The sequence below is a fragment of the Megalops cyprinoides genome, chromosome 19 (genome assembly GCF_013368585.1).
Source record: "Megalops cyprinoides isolate fMegCyp1 chromosome 19, fMegCyp1.pri, whole genome shotgun sequence".
NCBI classification, from domain to species: domain Eukaryota; kingdom Metazoa; phylum Chordata; class Actinopteri; order Elopiformes; family Megalopidae; genus Megalops; species Megalops cyprinoides.
In genome coordinates, this window is record NC_050601.1 from 7463940 (window position 1) to 7482279 (window position 18340).

Below are 18340 nucleotides of genomic sequence, written 5' to 3' on the forward strand. Positions count from 1 at the left end.
GGACCTTGTATTCCAAATTCTTTCAAAACACAAATACAAGCAGGTTTGGGATTTTGCACATCGTCAAAATAAACGAAAGAGTGTTCGGAAAGTTCATTGTAATACAGGTAATCGCATATGAATGTGTGATACTTGTGGTTCATTGGGGTTGCAGCGCAAGGGGGTTAGATTGTATATATCCTGAATGGATTTAGCAGCAGTAGTCGAATACGGATCCTTTGATTGGTTCAAACTGATTTTATCTGCGTTACTGTGTGTGTAATCTGATTGGTTAGTTGTGATTGTTTGCATAAATAATGATTGTTCGCGGATCCGCCCAGGAAGTAGCAAGTTGTGCGAGGGTGGAACTATAGCTAACTTTTCTGAAAGTTGCAGGAGTCAAGAAAGTAGTCTAAAACTTAAACGATCTTGTTCTAAAAGCAAATGTTTATATGCTTAACGTAATCTTAAACGTAAACAACACAGAGATGTATCGTTGAATAGCAAATTAACCGGAAACATGTGGAATTTGATTTAATTTCGACTAGCTAGCTAGTTAGCTGTTAGTTATCTAGCTGGCGGGGACAGAAATGTATCCATAGAATACATATCACTTAGCAGGATAGGGATTAGGAGCTAACAAACTTTGTTGCTAGCTATTTACCAAGGTGAATCTACTGTGTTGTCAGTGTAATCAGCCTTTTTTAAAACAAAGTTTTACCTAATATATTTTTATTTCCCTTTTACAATCTGCCTCTTGGATCTAATAAACATGACGGTAAGTTTGTTTGCACTAGTTTTTGTTGACGAGCTAGCAAGTTATCCTAAATTAATGTAGCTAGTTAGCTATGATATTGGGAATAACATCTGAAAAGTGACGGCAGTGCCAACGTAGCCGATAAACGTTGTAGTCAGAAGGCCAGCTAGCTATTCAGATGTTTTTGTGTCTCGATTACCGTTTGCTTCCTAATTAAGTTATTAGCTAGCAACGTTCGTTAAGGTTACATTTTCGCTTTTAAATAGATGTCTTGCTAGCCAGCTAACCACAGTGTTTTGTGGGTGGGTGTGCCAGGTTTCACACGGTTAGGTGTCTTCGCGCTGGAGGAATCGTGTGTTGGTTTCGTGTTTTGCAGGTAGCAGATAGCCAGCAGATAGGCTAGGAGTTTATCTATGTGGTCTTTAGCTAACTATATTCGGTGGTTTTATTTTTTATGCGTGTATTCCGCATATATGATGCTAGCTAAGCAATTCGTTGAAGGTATGCATGTTTCAAGTGCGTCGAGGAAAATCGGATTAGCGTGTAGCTATTTACAAGATGTTTTGCAGTTGTAACTGTAGCTAGTAAGGTAGTCTATATGACAGTATAACTTTCCATATGGGCTATTCTAAGACTGCTTACGCGCTACATTCGGCCTTGTTCACAGGCTAGCAGTCATTTTGCAACATGCCGCGTCCTAATCTGGTTGTCATATTGATAATTTGCAACGGTTATTTCTTAGTTCGTTAAGAAATATGACGTGTGTTGTAAATTAACTGTGAGACGACCAGCTCACGTCCTTGAAATAAAACAAACAACTAGCTACATCTGGCCGGTATAGTGTGGAGATAAGATGGGACGCGATTGTACTATTTATGTGTGTTCAGATGCCTTGACATGTAAAATGTATATATGTGTGTTATGTACGTGTGTGTTATTTGAGCTTGTCACATGGAAACCTAAATCAGTTTCCGCACCTCACCTCTATTTCCCCTTTACACACACTTCTATCCTCACTTGCTCCACTTCATGTCTGCTGGCATACCATATTTTACATTATCAGTATTGTTAGATCAGGACACTTTTAATCCTGCAGGCGAACTGGAGCACAATCTGTTCTCCATTTTCCAGAACGAAGTATATGATAACATGTAATGATAAAATGTAACATGGTCGAAAATAAAATTCACAATGATGAGATCTGTGTTTTTTTTTCCAAGCCTGCATCTCTTTGTACAGTCCTCACCTCTCAATGATGAAGTTGCACATTTCAAAATATCCAAAAAAAAATTAATGCAACACAGCGATGTGTGATACAGTTCAGGTTGACCTGATATTACCTCTCAACATCAGCAAGCAGAGAACTGGCAGATAGAGGGAGGGGTGATGGGAGAGAGGGAGATAAAGACATGCCAAGGAATGTAAATAAAAAGGTTACCTAATCTAATACCACAGTCAGTTCTGAGGAAGATTCCATTTATCATGGATATTCCTCATCTTTGTTTCTCTCTCAGTAGCGCTGTGTGTCGGAATCGGCCTGTCTTGTCAAACGGGGATTGTCCTGTCTCCTCAGTTAGAGTGTAAACTCTGCAGACCTCCTGGCCTTGCCGGTGGTTGTCAGTATGTGATCTGCTCTGTGTCCCCATGACACCCTATTTCTCATGTTTTCATTTGTCATCCATCTTTCTTGGTTTTCTTCCGCCTTCTCTCTCTCTCTCTCTCTCTCTCTCTCTCTGGTTTCTGAGAAGGTTTAGTTGTTTCCTGTTGCTTTTCACACATCAGATTATCTCCCTCCCCAAGTGTCATTGCAACAGCATGCACATGCTCACACATACATACACACATACAGATAGACAGTTAAGTGATCAAGGCCCTAGGGACGTTAGTGGTGTGACTAGTAGATTAATTTTACAAATGTGTTAAGATTGCTGTTGTGCCCAACGAATGCCAAATTTGTTTGGCGAAATACTTCCTTAAATACTGTTGAAAAGCCAGTATGTAGCAGCTGTTTGTGTTCAGTAGAGTTAAACTGAGAAAATGGCATATAAATGAGAAAACATGATAAACAAGAATAGCGTTTGGGTAAAAAAAAAAAAAAAGACTGAGAGCAGCTTGGCTGCAAAATGTTAACTGACTTGTCCTGAACGTTGCAGCTAGTTCTATTTTTGCTTTGCTCTTATTTGACGCCTGTTCTGTCGCTGAATACTGAGCCATTCATCATAACCTGTCTGCTTCCCTTGACAGCCTGACCTCCTTAACTTCAAGAAGGGGTGGATGTCAAAACTGGATGAGAGAGGAGAGGTACAACAACAAAAATGATTTCTGGTTTTCTTTTAACGGTGTTCTCTTGCTCCCCTTTCAAGAATTCAAACGGGCAAGACAGGAGTTATCAAATGTTGCAATTTTTGATGGCAAGACAGGAGTTATCCAGTACTGTAACATTTGATTGCATGAAAACAACCCTTCATCCCCTCCCTTTCACAGAACAAAACAGGAGTAGCGTAAATAAAATGAATCAAAACCAAGAACCAAAGTATATAATAAGCAGTAATAAAAATGTACAAGAAGGAAATATAAAATGAAAAGCGTATCTTAAGAAAAGAAAAATGTAACCATCCTGTCTCCCAAAATATACCCGTGATTGTTTTGCATGTGAGCTCACACACATATACATGTAATTTAGCATAGTTAAACAAAGTAAAGAAGTGGGATGAGAAGTGAGTGAATAGCCATTTTGTGAAGTGGTGGCTCTGTGCCTTTTGTCATGGTACCAGCAACATGATGTGTACAGGCATAACATGTCAGCACTGGGTCTGTTAAAAAATGTGACAGTGTGGCTGTTTTTTATCTTGGATGTGAAGGATGTGGTGGGTTTATCTATGTTTATATCCAGGCAACACACTATACCCGTCTGAAAGCATTGCCTTAAGGACAATGTCATTTGAAAGTTATCCTGCTCTGTACCTTGGCTCTCAGTACTATAAATGTATTGGGTGTATTTTGTGTAAATGGCTTGTCATAACTGTGGGCAGGTCATGTACCAGTGTTAAAGCACTGAACCAGCTGCAATTACTGGTGTCCTGTGTGTGTCCACAGTGGAAGAAGCATTGGTTTGTGCTGACAGATGCTGGTCTGAGGTACTACAGAGACTCAGGGGCAGAGGAGGTGAGCTAATCTCTTCCACAGGCCTGTTATTAATATTTGATTAACAGAATGTTTGCCGCATCAACTGGTCAATCATTTTATGATAATCATTCCTATACCAGTGTCAGCAGGGGTTTGTTGTTGATGAAAGCCTAGTTTGTAGTACCGGTCACAGTAAATGGACTGTTGCTGTAATATTTTTACGTTGCTGGCATCGAGATTTCTTTTACTGTGTTCTCCAGTGTGCCTTGCAGGGAAAGGGACCAACAGCCTGTGTCCCGCTTTAACCGCCTCCCTTTCCCTTCAACAGAAAGATGACTTGGATGGGGAAATCGACCTCAAGTCCTGTGTTAAAGTGTTTGAGTTCGATGTGGAGAAGAACTACGGCTTCCAGATACAGGTGTCTTTTACTGCCTCTCAGTGTTTGTGTGTGTGTGGAGGTTGCATGCATTTCAGGAGTTTTTTTCTTTTTTTTTTTATTAGGGCCTGAAGCTCTTGAGCTGGCGGGGTTGGGAGGGCGTCTAAAATTCCTCCTTTAGAATCTGTTATGCAGCTTATTGCCGTGGCAAAGGGTTTGTTTGATGGAGGAAACAAAAGGCTGGTGGCACATCTTCACATGGATGAAAGAATGTGTGTGGGTGTGGATCAGCTGCGGTCTCTGCGTTTGGCACAGTGGTGATACGCAGCGCTGCAGCGTCCAGTACGGCGACCGTGCGTCTGCTACAGCCTCCCTCACTCTCTCCCTCCCCTTTAGACTCGGGAGGCGGTGTTCACGCTCTCCGCCATGACCGCCGGCATCAGGCGCAACTGGATCGAGGTTCTGAGGAAGAGCGTTCAGCCTAGCAGCTCCCCCGACATCACGCAGTGAGTCTGCTGAACACAGGAGAAGCACTCTTTGCTGTTGTTGCAATACCACACACGCCCGTACATGCCAGCGTCACGTAGTGAGTCCGCTGCACATGTCAACGGCAGCGCGTGCTGTTCTCGCAATACCGTACACGCACACACATGCTAATGTTACGCAGTGATTCCGCTGTATGTGCCAACAGCACTGTGAGCTGCTTTCTCAATGTCATACGTGCACATGCCATCTCAGTGCAATGGTGACACGCACAATGGTAAATATTGGTTGCACTGCATGGTATTTACACTGGCAGCCCTGTGCTGCTTACACAATGAGTCAGTGCTGATAGGAGCAGTGTGTAAAGCAGTTTATGCACCCATGGGCCCATGCTCACTTCTGTGTGTGTCTCTCTCCCTCTGTTAAAGACTGCCAGACAGCAGCAGTGATAAGGAGAACTCGAACTCCCTGTCCCGTCCGCTCCCATCCCGTCGCCCCTCGGCCCGGCAACCCAACAGCGATCCCAGGTCAGAGGTCACGACCTCTGCCGCCGCCACCACACGTCGATTCGACTACGTAGAACTGGCTCCCATGCCAACGCCCGGTCACCCGCCGGCCGCCAATCAGAGAGAGGCAGCGGAGTGGCAGGGCAAAGAGCAAGCCCAGCAGCCTGAGGAGAGGGGCAGGTGGTCGCAGCCCGGAGGCACTGCCAGGGAAACGGGCAGCAGCCAATGGGAAGCCTTGCTGTCGAGGAAGGAGGCGGGCCCTACTTCTGAGCAGAGGCTGAAAATCGAGGAGGAGATTGAGAAGAAGTGGCAGGAGTTCGAGAGGCTGCCCTTGAAGGAGATGAGATCATTGCCCCTGTTGGGCTCCCGTGCCGCCCAACAAGCCAATGAGGCGCTGCAGAGGGAGGTAGTGAGTGGAGCTGATTTTCAATTTGCAAACTGCAAATTAACAAAATTTTTACCAATTTTGTTGCTGCATAACCCTTGGTTTTAACTCTTTGACTGTTCAGTTCTGTTGCTTGCTTGTACTTATCAAACTCTCCCGAACATTGCTTTCCCACTGGCATACAATTAAGGAATTGGGCAGGCCTGGTTTATAAACTGCTTGCATTGCTCATGTGCACAGAGCAAATGTGTCAGAGTAAACTTGTGGGCTTCCATGATCCAAAAGACACTTGTTAGTTCAATTTTAAAGGAATTTTACACAGGACTTTTATCATTTTTAAAACGTTTCTGTGCCATTGAGGAAGCACCGTTGGAAGAGTTGAAGAGTGTGATTTCTCCTGCTGTGTTAACTTACGAGCCTGTAGTGTTGTGTGCCCTGTGCAGCCTGCTGCTGGTGTTTTGGCATGCCCCCCCCCCCGTCTCAGTGTGCTTTAGCCCCCCTCGGTCTCTCTGTCGCTCAGGTGGCGTCTCTGAGGCAGCAGCTGGAGCGGGTGAGGAGCGGGGGAGGGGGGAGGGGAGGGGGGGACGGCTGTGGACCTGAGGCCCCCTGCGGCCGCAGCCTGGCAGCCATGGAGCGGGCCCACAGGCAGGCCCTGGAGGAGATGCAGAGGCAGCACGAGCGCGAGATGAGGGAGCTGGAGAGGGACAGAGACAGGCTGCTGCAGGAGGAGACCCGGGCCACGGCACAAGGTGAGAGAGAGAGACGAGGGGGAGAAGGAGGCAGGACCCTCTGCACAGCTGAGCTGCCCACCTCCGTCATCACCCCCCTCCTTTTTTTTTTTTTTGTTCAGTTGGAGAGTGTGATCAAACTTCATTCGCTCAGGTGTGTTAATGTTCCTTGCTCCTCTTTGTGCCTCCTTCTGTTCTCCCGCGGCCCAGCGATGGAGGTGCTGAAGAAGGCCCACAGGGAGGAGCTGGAGCGAGAGGTGGGGAGAGTCAGGAGGCTGTATGGAGAAGGTGCTGACCCTCAGGCCCTGCAGACGCAACAACAGTGAGTCCCCCAACTTTGCACAAAGGTCTCTGGGATTCAGCCTCCTGTCTCTCCCTTTCGCTCCCTTCCTCTGGCCCCTGCTGCCTGTCCTCTAACACGGCACTCCAAAGTTATGCTGAAACGCGTCATTGACTCTGATTACAAATCTTTTACGGCAAAGTCTTTACGCCTCTTTCTCTCTCCGGAGGATTATGGCACGGCAACAGGGTCACCTGTGCCAGATGACACCCACTGCACGCATGCAGGGTTCAGTCTTTCTTGCAGAAGGCATTGAAATGCACATTTCAGTGGGTTACCAGGGGCGTAGCATATGTGGTCTATACAGTTCAGGCTTTTGCCTAATTGTGCAGAAAGAGGATTAAGCGTGCTATTCAAAGTCCATGTACATTCTCCAAAATACACACTCTCCTAATGCGCGCTGGTGCCGCGGGCCCGCCTTGTAAGGCACCCGAGGAATGCAGACGCATTTAGCTGCGGATCAGGGTTTTGTCAGATTGCCCGGACCTTTTCGGCATTTTGGTAAGGCTTGTGTGTTGTGCGCTTGGCTGAAGGTGCTGCGCCATATTTCATCCAGGGAAATAAAAACGAGCCCCCGCATGCATAGCGATACTTAACAGACTGCACTGCACTCTGCATGCAAACTACTGTGCAAATGTCGTGTACAGCACTGCAGTATTCTGTGTGAGCTTTAACCAGTAGTTCCTGCATCACACCGTGCGTGCCCCCTAAGCCTGCCTTATACTTATGCGCCTCATCTCCGTTTCTGCCTTTCTAAGGCAATCCACTGTTGCAGCTTGCATGTCTGGAGTTTCGCATGCCCTGCAAGTGCTGCTGACCCTGGAGCAGATTCAATGTTGAGCTTTTGGTGCTCCCTGTGCAACCACCTTTCATGTGATTGTAAATAAGTACCCTGCCAGTGTTTGTGTGTTTGCTCTCTGTCTTATCATGGAGGAAGTAAGCCTGATGCCTGTACCTTTGTTCCTGTTTCGCATGGAGATCAGAACAAAGCGATCAACAGCTCGTTCCAGCTAAATCTGGTCAGTGGTGGCTCTACCATCACAAAAGCAGAAAGTCTGCTGCCTCTGTTTTCACCATAGGAAGCAGCACCACATCGTTTGCAGAAGAATAGGTTCGCAAACATCTCTTCCATGTTGCGTTGGCCCTGCTTCCTCTCAGGGTTAATTTTAGCCATCCTCTCCTGCCCTTGAATTTGTCGGCAACGTTAGTCCGTTTAATTAAATCACGCAATTGCTGGCGGAAAACTGCGTTTGTATTTATAGTCACTCCCTCCCTGTCTGGGGACAGCTCAAACAACGAACGCGAGACCCAGCAATGCAGGCTCACATAAATCTTGTCTGTCTGGCAGGCATCAAGTAGTACGTTATGCGCACTGTTTTCACTGCCATTTTCTTGCTCCCTGTCTGACTCCGTTTCTCACTGTCTCTTGCTCTCTCCTCCTCTCCTGTGCACGCAGACACAGACATTTGTCAGGTCCAGTCCATGCCGCACGCGCGTGTGTGTGTGTGCTGCGTGGTTCCCACTCTCCTGTGCCCTCCCGTTCCCCACAGGTCAGAGACTCGGGCCCTGCAGCGGGAGCTGGACAGCCTGTCGGAGAGGTACTCCCAAAAGTGCCTGGAGCTGAACAGGGCAGAGCAGAGTAGCGGAGAGAGGGAGAGAGAGATCAGCCGCAGGGAGAGGGAGATGGAGCAGCTGAGGAAGGAGAACCAGGTAAGGTGCAGGGGAGTGGCCAATGGAATATGAGTTGCGTGTGTAGCGAGTGGCGCAGCGGCCATGTGTGACGTGTTGTGTTGCAGCCATATGCGACATAACACGTAGCGGCCAGGACGCCGAATTAAAGATCTGAGAGGTCGTGGGTTTGAACCCCTGCTGGTACACTGCTGTTGCACTTACAGCAAGGTATTTTATTACACTTCCTGCGGTAAAAAAAAAAAAAAATCTTGCATCATAAATTATTAACCAAGTATGTAAGGTGAAAGAGCTCAAGGACTGTAATTCTTCCCTCAGAAGGGTGTCTGCAGAGCAGATGCTGCTCGTGTTTCAGTGTGTAGGTGTAGGTTGATTCATTACCCTCATGTGTCCTGCCTCTCATTACCTTTGTGTCACTGCTGCTGTCTGTAGTGATATGCTCTTGTCTAGAGTGACTTATATCGGTTACAGTTTTTACACAGTGTTATCCATTTATACAACTGGATATTTACTCAGGCAGGCTAAGTATTTACTGAGGTTAAGTATCTTGCCGACGGGTACAGCAGCAGCAGTGGGGAATCGAACGCGCCCATAAGTCTTTTCTAACGTCTCTCAGCGGCCTGTAATGGACTGCAGCACCTGGTCAGTGCTGCCTCTGTAACTCCTCCCTGTCATTCTCTCAGGAGCTGCAGTCCCGTCTAATGGAGGAGATCAGCCATATGCGCAATGTCATCGCAGGTCAAGGGTCAGAGGGCGTCTCCCTTGACGACCGTGAGCGAAACTCCTGTGAGCTGGAGGTGAGTCAGAGGGTGGAAGGGGAGACAAAGAGACAGTAATGTAGTCCGTGCACACAGACCCATGGGGATAACATGACTTATTTAAAATGTTAACTGTGCCCTTGAAAAAGAAATTTGGTGCCCTGATCAAAGCATAGTACACTTAAGCCTCATTTATTCAAACCTTATTTAAGCAGTTAAATGTAGTTGGGAATGCCTTCTCTTTTATAATGATCTGGCCAAGAGGCCACATGGGTAACAAGAAGCAGTTCAGAGAAACGGGAGAAAGAAAAATATTCAAAAAGTTATTAGAAATATAAGGAAGTGAGCAATTGACTGTAACCATGTTCGAATACTTAGACTGAGACTCTTATTTTGCAAAAGCCTGATGCATCAAAGCATCAGATGTTTCCTGATTATGACCGCTGGGTCAACAATGACATCATAGTCTCCGCAATATCAGTTTTTAGCTGACTCACAACCATATACTGATCCTTTTCAGGTAGTCTATCATGGAATGCAACACTAAATTGTAAACCATGCGACTGAAATTCATTCATCCTTTTGTCTAATGCATTATTTTTTTGTAATAATTGTGATTATTCAACCTTTTGTTTTTTTTTTTCCTTTTTAAATCTCTTTGGTGCTGCACTCTTTGGATTCACGCTAGGTGATGAATGTCACACTTCATTGTAAATGTGACATGACACCGAACTAAAGAATTGACAACGCTAGCAAATAAAGGTCAGCAGTAGTCTGCCAGTGCGTTATTGTGCAAAGTGACCTCTGGTGGTTGATCACAGTTGCTGCAGTGTCTTAATTCATTTGTTTGAACCTAGAGACATCATGAACCCTTCAGTGGGTCAAACTATAAGAGGGTGGCGGTTTTTCACAAAAGTGACCCAATCAAGACTGCTTTCCTTAGAAAAACGCCATACTTGGTTTAAATCTGTGAGTCACTGATGCTACAGGGATAGCTATGTCCAGCTTGGGGTTCATGGCTCATACGCATCGCTGCTTTGTTTATTTTCTGCACATGAGTACTGTCATTGCTTTCTTTACATAATTGCAGCTTTGGGTTTAAGGCTTTGTGTGCAGTGTTGTTTTGTGACTCGGTATGTAATTTCTGTCACAGGTGCTGTTGCGAGTGAAAGAGAATGAGGTGCAGTACCTACACAAGGAGATAACTTGCCTGAGGGATGAGCTGCATTCTCTCAACACGGTATAAAGTCACTGTGTGTGTGTGTGTGTGTGTGTGTGTGTGTGTGTGTGTGTGTGTGTGTGTGTGTGTGAGTGAGTGAGTCTTGTCTGTCCATCTGTGTGTTTAATTAACAAATACACTCTCTCTCTCTCTCTCTCTCTCTCTCTCTCTCTCTCTCTCTCCCTCCCCCTCCCTGTTTCTGGCTCTCCCTCCCTGTCACCCCCCCCCCCCCCCCCCCCCCCCACTCTCCCCACTCTCCCCACTGTCCCCACTGACCAGGAGAAGCAGGCAGCCTGCGAGCGCTACAACGAGGTATACGCAGAGCTGAGCGGGATGAAGAGCCGCAGTGAAAAAGAGATCGAGGCCCTGAGGGAGCACCTGAAACTGGCCATGGCTGCCCTGCAGGAGGGACAGCAGCTGGGGAATAGCCTGGACCACTGAGACAGAGAGAGGTATACAGAAAGGAGTTACACTGGAGCACTGAGACAGAGGGAGGTATACAGAAAGGAGTTACACTGGAGCACTGAGACAGAGGGAGGTATACAGAAAGGAGTTACACTGGAGCACTGAGACAGGGAGGTATACAGAAAGGAGTTACACTGGAGCACTGAGACAGAGGGAGAGGAAGGCAGAAAAGAGTTACAGTGGAGCACTGAGACAGAGGGACAGATGAAATCTATTTCCAGCTATAAACCTCACATAATTTTGGGGCATTATACACACCCAGATTCCTGGTCACTCAAGTTATATTTGCATTTTTATTAATGTTGTTTTTATAACATGTACTGTTAATCCTAAATTAATAGTAGTATTGATATTGATATTTCTTCTCTTCTTTTTTTTTAGTACTAGTGACTTTCTGGAGATGGGCCTTCAGGAACAGAGAAGCCCTCCATGCATTGGAAGATGCAGATAGTGCCTTCGCCTTTCAATCAATCAGCCAATGAGCAGTGAACACTGGCTTCAGCTGATCAGTTGTATACACTGGGTCACCCAAATATGAATCTGCACTTTTTTATCTTTGGGTTTTTTATTGTGTGTGGGGAAAGTAAGTGTCCAACAGACTGGAATATTTCATAGAATCATCTCTTCCGTGGATGATGTGTCTAGACAAGGCGCTATTGAATTGTGTTATTTTTACTTTGCTTGCCTCGGTGAAGCCATTTGCTTTTTCCTATACCCGACACATATTGAAAGGTGTACCATTTCTGGAACAAACCATCATAACTAAGGACTTAAAGTCTGCAGTTCATTGGGAGTCATGTTAGGTTATATGTTAGGAGTTTGGTTGGGAGATGAGCAGGAATATTTGGTAGATTGTCACCCAATCCTAGATACATGATCTTGAGTTTTTACTTTTTAGATTTTCTTATTTTAACTTTTGAAAACCGTTGTTGCTCTATCAGCTTCATGCACAACATCTATAGAGAAATAAAACCTGTGGGAGTGTGTCTCGTTACTGTTTACTTTTTTGGCACAGACACAAGATAGACATCTTCTACAGTTATATTTATACAGACTCTTGGGAGATGCCAGGGAGTGTGATTATCTAGAGAACCCATAAACACATAAACAACCAGGAAAACACACAACTCAAATGCCTGTACTCCATCTGTATCTCTGTCCCTGGGGGACCACACAGCTTCTAGCTGTTTTCAGTTAAGGTTAGTTTGTGTTTTTGAATTAATCGCATGTTCACTTGCAGAGCCCTGATTTCAAAGTGAAATCAAGGGGATGGAGGAGGAATATTTAAAGTGTTTATCAGATGACCTGGACATGTTGTAGGCGCGAGTATGTGTGTGCCACAGTGACCTAGTGTTTCTTAAATGAGCCAATGTTTTTTTTTATGTATTTTGTGAGGAGCTGTGAGGAGATAATCAACTGGATATGTCTTTTCTAATGATTGACAGAATGTGTTTTTTCCCTCCATATTTAAAGTACACATGATGTCTATATGTAAAGTATTGTCATTTTACAGTCAATAAAATGTCTTGAAAATGTCTTCAAAATAAATGCTGATTGAATTGTTTTGTTATTGAGAAAATGCAAACATGCAACAGATTCTCAGTTAGGACAGCCTCCCAGACATTAACCTGATGGCACCATCCTCAGTAAATGATGCCTTCTAGTGTGATATTTTCACATCTCTCGCATTTCACACAGCTGACGTCTAGCTGATCCTGTCCACCTTTATGGAAGTGGGAATATCTGCCACTGTCAAAAGCAAGTTCTCCTGCTACATCTCAGATTGTTCAGTGTCTCCAATTTATACCTGTCCTACTTACTGTCTTAACATTACGTTCTACTAAACCTCTCAGAGACTCTTGATGGTGCTACGCTGTACCCTCCCAGATACCAAAGCATATCAACATGGTGAGGAGATGCACCCAGACTGGACAGATATGAGGTCTATGAGATGTGGATGGGTGGTAGTCTGTTCTGTTCATACGATGTGAAAGTGTTTGTGAAGATGCTCTGACAGCTGAGCGGTGGCAGTATGTGAATGAAAATCTTTACACTCAGTACTATTTTGTCTTTGATAACACAGTCTGTCACAGACTCAGATGGAACATACCTTGAGGGACTATGAATTCACCATGTAAAATGATGTGGGGCATTTTTCCAAACCCTTGGCTTGGGGACAATCTGAGTGATCAGAAATCCACTGTTATTGCTGTGGTAAAGGATGTGTCCTTCACCTTGGTACTGTCAAAGGACCCACAGCAAACTGACAGCACAATTTTTTTTTTTTTGCTTTGGCATAAAATGTGTAACAGCTAAAGTGGGAAATTGCACTTGCGAATATCCCAGTACCTTGTGAATGAGAACGGGAGTTTCTCAACAGAAAGGGACATCACGGTAGAAAAAAAAAACCTGTCAGAAAAAAGATACATTAAACAATTTCTGGCCATTTCAATGAAATACATTACCCAAGTAAAGGCACTGGGTAACTTCCTCTTTCCGTTTTCCTTGCGGAACTGAGCGTGCGTCAAAGCGACCAGTAGCAACAATGGCGTCCGCCGGTGTAACCCGAGGGGCCAGCGGCGCGGTGCGAGTTGTTAAACCAATTTTCAGCCGCGATTTGGATGAGGCCAAGCGGCGAGTTCGGGAGCTCTACAGGGCCTGGTACCGAGAGGTGCCAAACGCAGGTAGAGAAGCTCCATGAAGCAATTCTGTGAAGAAAGCAAGTCTAACACTTTGACGTCAAGGTCGCAGAGAGCTGGCTAGTTAGCTTGCTAACATTACTTGCTCTGACTGACCCTGTAGTTGCGTTATCTCGTCTATGTCTTGCCACCTCACGTTATGTTAATGTACCTTCACATGTAAAGTAATGTAGTTGTTTTGCCTCCACGCCAGTGGTGCGCTTTTATAATGTATGTTTCCATACACGCTACTAGCTAGCTAGCTAGCTAGCTTGTTTAAATATAACATTAGCTAAACTGTCGAAGTGTTAGCTCAGTATAGATACAGTGCCCAGGCATGGAGTTGCTACCGCTAGATAGCATGAACGGCAAGAAGCTACGAATGTGTCTTAAAATTGAACATACGTTGAAACATACTATTGCTGTCACAGTAACGTGGTCTGCAGTTGCCTGCAGTTTAGCAGGTTTGCCTCCAGTACCTAAGTTAGACTAGTTTGTAAGTTATCCATTAGTTATGGTATGCAGCTAGCAAGCCACCTCAATTACGTCTAAAAATGGAAGCTGTCATTTTGCGCTTTAATTTTTTCTCAGTTTGGTCCTTCTGTATGTTAACACATTTTAAATGGACTAATATGAATGTTGTACTAGATAATAGTAATTGTTGTATAGGTGGTCAGATCTTTTGAATTGTCGCTAACAATAATTGCATTAACATGCATAGTACAGAGTATCAACACCTTTTTATGCTATGTTTTTCTGTTATGGTTCAGAACTGAAAATGGTAGGTAATAGACAAGCCAACCATGTTCTTCTGAGAAATCCTACTGGATCCATTTTAGAAGGCACCCACATTCATGTATTCACAAGATAATTTGGATGTATACCATGGTATATCTTTATCGGGCTGGTTTTCATGTACCCAGTGTTAAATGTTTTGATTTCCACTTAAATTGTTTTATGTTATTAACTTTTAAATGTTAATCAGCTTTTGCTCTGAAAGGGATTTCCACGCTTATTTCCCTGGTTGAGTACAGTTTGTCATCTTGTGCAGGTTGTCAGTAAACCTCCTGGTGTGGCTAATGTCCCTTGTCTTGACCTGTCCTGTAGTGACATTGTTCCAGCTGGATATTACTGCCCAGCAAGGCAGGGATAAAGTGAGGGAGATGTTTGACAAGAACAAACACATCACGGACCCCAGAGTCATTGACATGCTCGTCATCAAGGTAAATCGTCTTATTCTCTCTTTGTATTGACATTGTTATTCACTGTACTTGGCACAAAGCTGGATGTCTTAAGATAACACTACACCTTATTTTTGAAAAGGATTTCTGTCAACATTATTCAGCAGTAAAAGATTTGGGTGTATATTTGGGTGTGAGTTATCTGATATATTAGTATTTCTGTCTGTCTGCCTCACCTCCATTTGCCTACACTTTTAGGGTAAGATGGAATTGCAGGAGACGATTAACGTATGGAAGCAGAAGACCCATATCATGCGTTACTTCCATGAGACGGAGACACCCCGTCCAGCAGACTTCCTGTCCAAATTTTACACTGGACATGACCCTTGAACTGTACACCCCCGTCCCTAGTCCTGTGTCCAATATAACTGGTGTAACTGCCCATTATTGAACTGTAAATATACACTCTGAATACCAAAATTTTGTGTCAGATATTCATTATGTACATTTCAAATGTCTGAACTTTAGTTGGAATATAGTCTGTTTAAACCCTTTGATGTTAATGCTCTCTCCTGCCCTTCATTTCTCAGTTTCCTGTCTTCCTCGACATGACTAGAGTGTCCCTGTCTCTGCTGCCAGGTTGTATATACAGAGGCTGTATCTTGGTTTCCTTTCAACTCAGTGTTTGTGTCTTCTGTCAGCTTTTCTGGGATCTGGGGGTTGGGCTTTCATAAAATTGATTTGCAGTGATGATTTTACCCTAATGGGGAAACAGGATTCATCCACTGGCACACAGAGCTCCTTTTTCCAAATGGCTCAAGCTTTGGAAGGAAACAAAATGAAAAAACTTATTTCATCTGATGTGGTGCAAACCACGTTTTGTAATAAAAGATAATTGGTCATTTCAGTAATCTGGATTTATATTCATGCAGGACATGTCACACAATTCCTTGGTCATATTATGGAAATTAGTAGGCAATCATAAACAGAAACTGGATTACAATGCTAGCAGATCTTTCCATTTTTCGTTGAGGTTGAATCAACAGCTGAAACACTGGAAAGTTTGACATTACCAAGGGACTGTGGGAAGAAATTACAAACATGGCATTTTAGTTGAGGTTGAAGTTAGTACTGTGGTATATTTTATCCCCCTAAAAATGTCCAACAGTTGTGGAGATTTGTGACTCATTTTACTTTGGTCTAACTTTACTTTTCAGTCACATGATTTGTCAGAAAATATCAAATGCTGAAGTCATAGATGGAACAGTATTTTATTGCTGTTTGTAAAATATTGCAGGATGTAAAACAACCTTTCAAAGGCATTTGACACGCACAGTTATTTGCTGCTTTGCTTAAATTGTACATGCAAATGAGTAAGACAGTAGTGTCCCCATATTTCCCTTTCAAGAAAGGCTGTAGGTCCAAGAGGGTGCAGGAGGTGAAAGGTAGGAAAGGAGTGCAGGGGAGTAGTTCTGGAAGAGTGACTGGTTTATCACTCTTGGCTCTTGCAGTCTGTGTCTCTTCTCTTGCTTAGAGTTTGCAAACGTGATGTCAATGCACTCTGGAAGCAAACGTAGGATTACAATGATTACAATATTAATTTTCTCAACCACATTTTGTACTCAGAAGAGTGCCACTTGGTGGCAACCCACACACAGTTCAGATAAATGTCCTTAGACAATTCATGTATTTGGCATAAGAGGGTGTAAAAAATCAAGTAAAAACTAATGCTCTCCCTTATGATCTTTTATAAAATTACCAACACTTATTCACACAAACATACAATTGTAAGAACACTTACTTAGCCTATTTTTTTTTTTACTCTCGCTGTACAGTACGTAGTATTATGTCATATGAGAAGTATTGCACTTAGGCATATTACATCCTGACGAATGCCAGAATGAATTTTTGTTGCGTTTTAAAGCAAAAATCAACGTATGAAATTCGTATTGTATGCACGATTTAACTGGATAATTGTGCTTACAGACGCTAGTTCAGTCATCGTCGTCGTCATCCTCTGGTACGAAGATATCATGTTCTTCCAGCAGGGCGGCGAAGTACTTGCTGATCAGGGTGCCCACATACAGGAAGGGCACCACCACGACGGTCATCCGGAAAAGGCCAAAGGAGGTCTAAACAAGCAATGATATACATTGTGTTTGGAGCCTTATAGATGACACAGCCATTTGAAGTCTGTTGCACACGAGTGTAAGAATGATCATGCATGGGCAGGCTTCCTGCACCTAAGGTGTGGTAGTTATGAAGAGATATTTAGACGTTGAATAAACAGTTCGTTGCAACCATTCAGTCTGTACCCTTCCGGAAAATTGCTACAACGTCACACGAAAGAGACATTATCGGAGACTACAACCATCATCGCGGTCATTTTTTATGTTACGTTCACAGACTGTATTGTTCTAGGTAATAACTTTATTTAAACAGCTTCGCCGATATCTAGTGAATTCTGTTCCCACTAGTTTACGAGTACAAAAGGCAACACACCCAGTCAAAACCACTGGGTAACTCCACAGTTGTTCTATCGCTGCAGTTGACAGAATGTGTGTTAGAGTAGGCCATGTGACAGCTTTGTTCATGCATTATTTTATTAACATTGACAGTAATGTTTAATATCTTGTGGTTTTAATGACCACTTCCTGGTTTCGCCATCGCAACGCGACTGCACCCTCGATTTGTCTCGGTAATTGTCAATCAATGGACTCTTGAGCCTCCCATTCGTTTAACCTAAATGTTATTTCTGCCAGTCCGATTCAAGACAGTGACTGTTTAACAAACTAAGCTGCTGTCGGGCACCCTGTATAACACTAACCCTTTCCATAAAGCCGTAGGTAAGTTACCACATTGTGAATGGAAAACCCGCTTGACCTAGCCTTTCCCTCATACCGTCAACGTTATAATGCCAAAGCACAGTTTCCGTATATTTTTCGTGCACGAGTACTTACTTTAACAGGCCGGGGATGAATGGCGCCCGACGGTGTGTAGACTACATTTCGACATTGTGTAAAACCCGCACCTGGGCATTTAGAGCGAGTCAAAACGCCCTTGTTTTTTAGAACTGAGAGCCGGGAAAGGCGATACACAGCCGACGCCATGTTTTTCTGTTGTCGATAACAACGCTGGAGTACTGCAGTGGGATGGGCTGACGTTTATTAGGAGGAGGGCTCTAATACCATTTTGGAAGGCAGCTCTTTTCACCTGCTCCACACCCTGTTATGTGTGTGCGTGTGGGACTCGGATATCAGGGGATACAGTGGTTCACGTAAACGCCCTATAGCAACTACTTGTGTTGATATAAAACACCGAAAACGGACTCTCCCCGGGAACGTTAAAATGTGCCACTTTTTAGGACAACAGCTCTTCTCTAGACCACAGCTCCTCCAAGCAAACCTTGTAAAGTGTATGTATGACTCTGCTACACCAATGCATTTTTACTTAACATCACTGAATGCTGTTGCACAGTTTGTTGGGCTTGTATGTTGGAGTAGTACTGACATTTGTTTTGGGATGGGTCGAAGATCCTGGTACTCAATAGGATGAGCTATCCAGATGACGTAAATGTCATTGAATCTGAACAGCTCTTCGCAGCATTGATAAAAAGTTCAAACTTCTTAAGTTTCGTAGAAATGTATGTCATTACGTGCGTAAAGGCCAG

At 44.1% G+C, this 18340-nt stretch overlaps 2 protein-coding genes across 2 annotated transcripts; both read left to right on the forward strand.

Moving 5' to 3' along the window:
• Positions 1-342: 342 nt before the first annotated feature.
• On the forward strand, positions 343-12236 carry triobpb (TRIO and F-actin binding protein b). The gene is made up of 13 exons (XM_036552824.1): positions 343-757; positions 2981-3037; positions 3833-3901; positions 4191-4280; positions 4635-4744; positions 5150-5636; positions 6133-6361; positions 6551-6662; positions 8231-8390; positions 9053-9166; positions 10281-10367; positions 10626-10798; positions 11193-12236. Exons 1-12 carry the CDS (start codon positions 752-754, stop codon positions 10785-10787), a joined length of 1683 nt encoding a protein of 560 aa, XP_036408717.1. The 5' UTR covers positions 343-751; the 3' UTR covers positions 10788-10798; positions 11193-12236.
• Positions 12237-13335: 1099 nt separating this feature from the next.
• On the forward strand, positions 13336-15341 carry ndufa6 (NADH:ubiquinone oxidoreductase subunit A6). Its single transcript, XM_036553569.1, has 3 exons — positions 13336-13495; positions 14597-14712; positions 14929-15341. The coding sequence occupies exons 1-3, from the start codon at positions 13357-13359 to the stop codon at positions 15058-15060; spliced, it is 387 nt and encodes a 128-aa protein (XP_036409462.1). The 5' UTR covers positions 13336-13356; the 3' UTR covers positions 15061-15341.
• The last annotated feature ends 2999 nt before the right edge of the window (positions 15342-18340 follow it).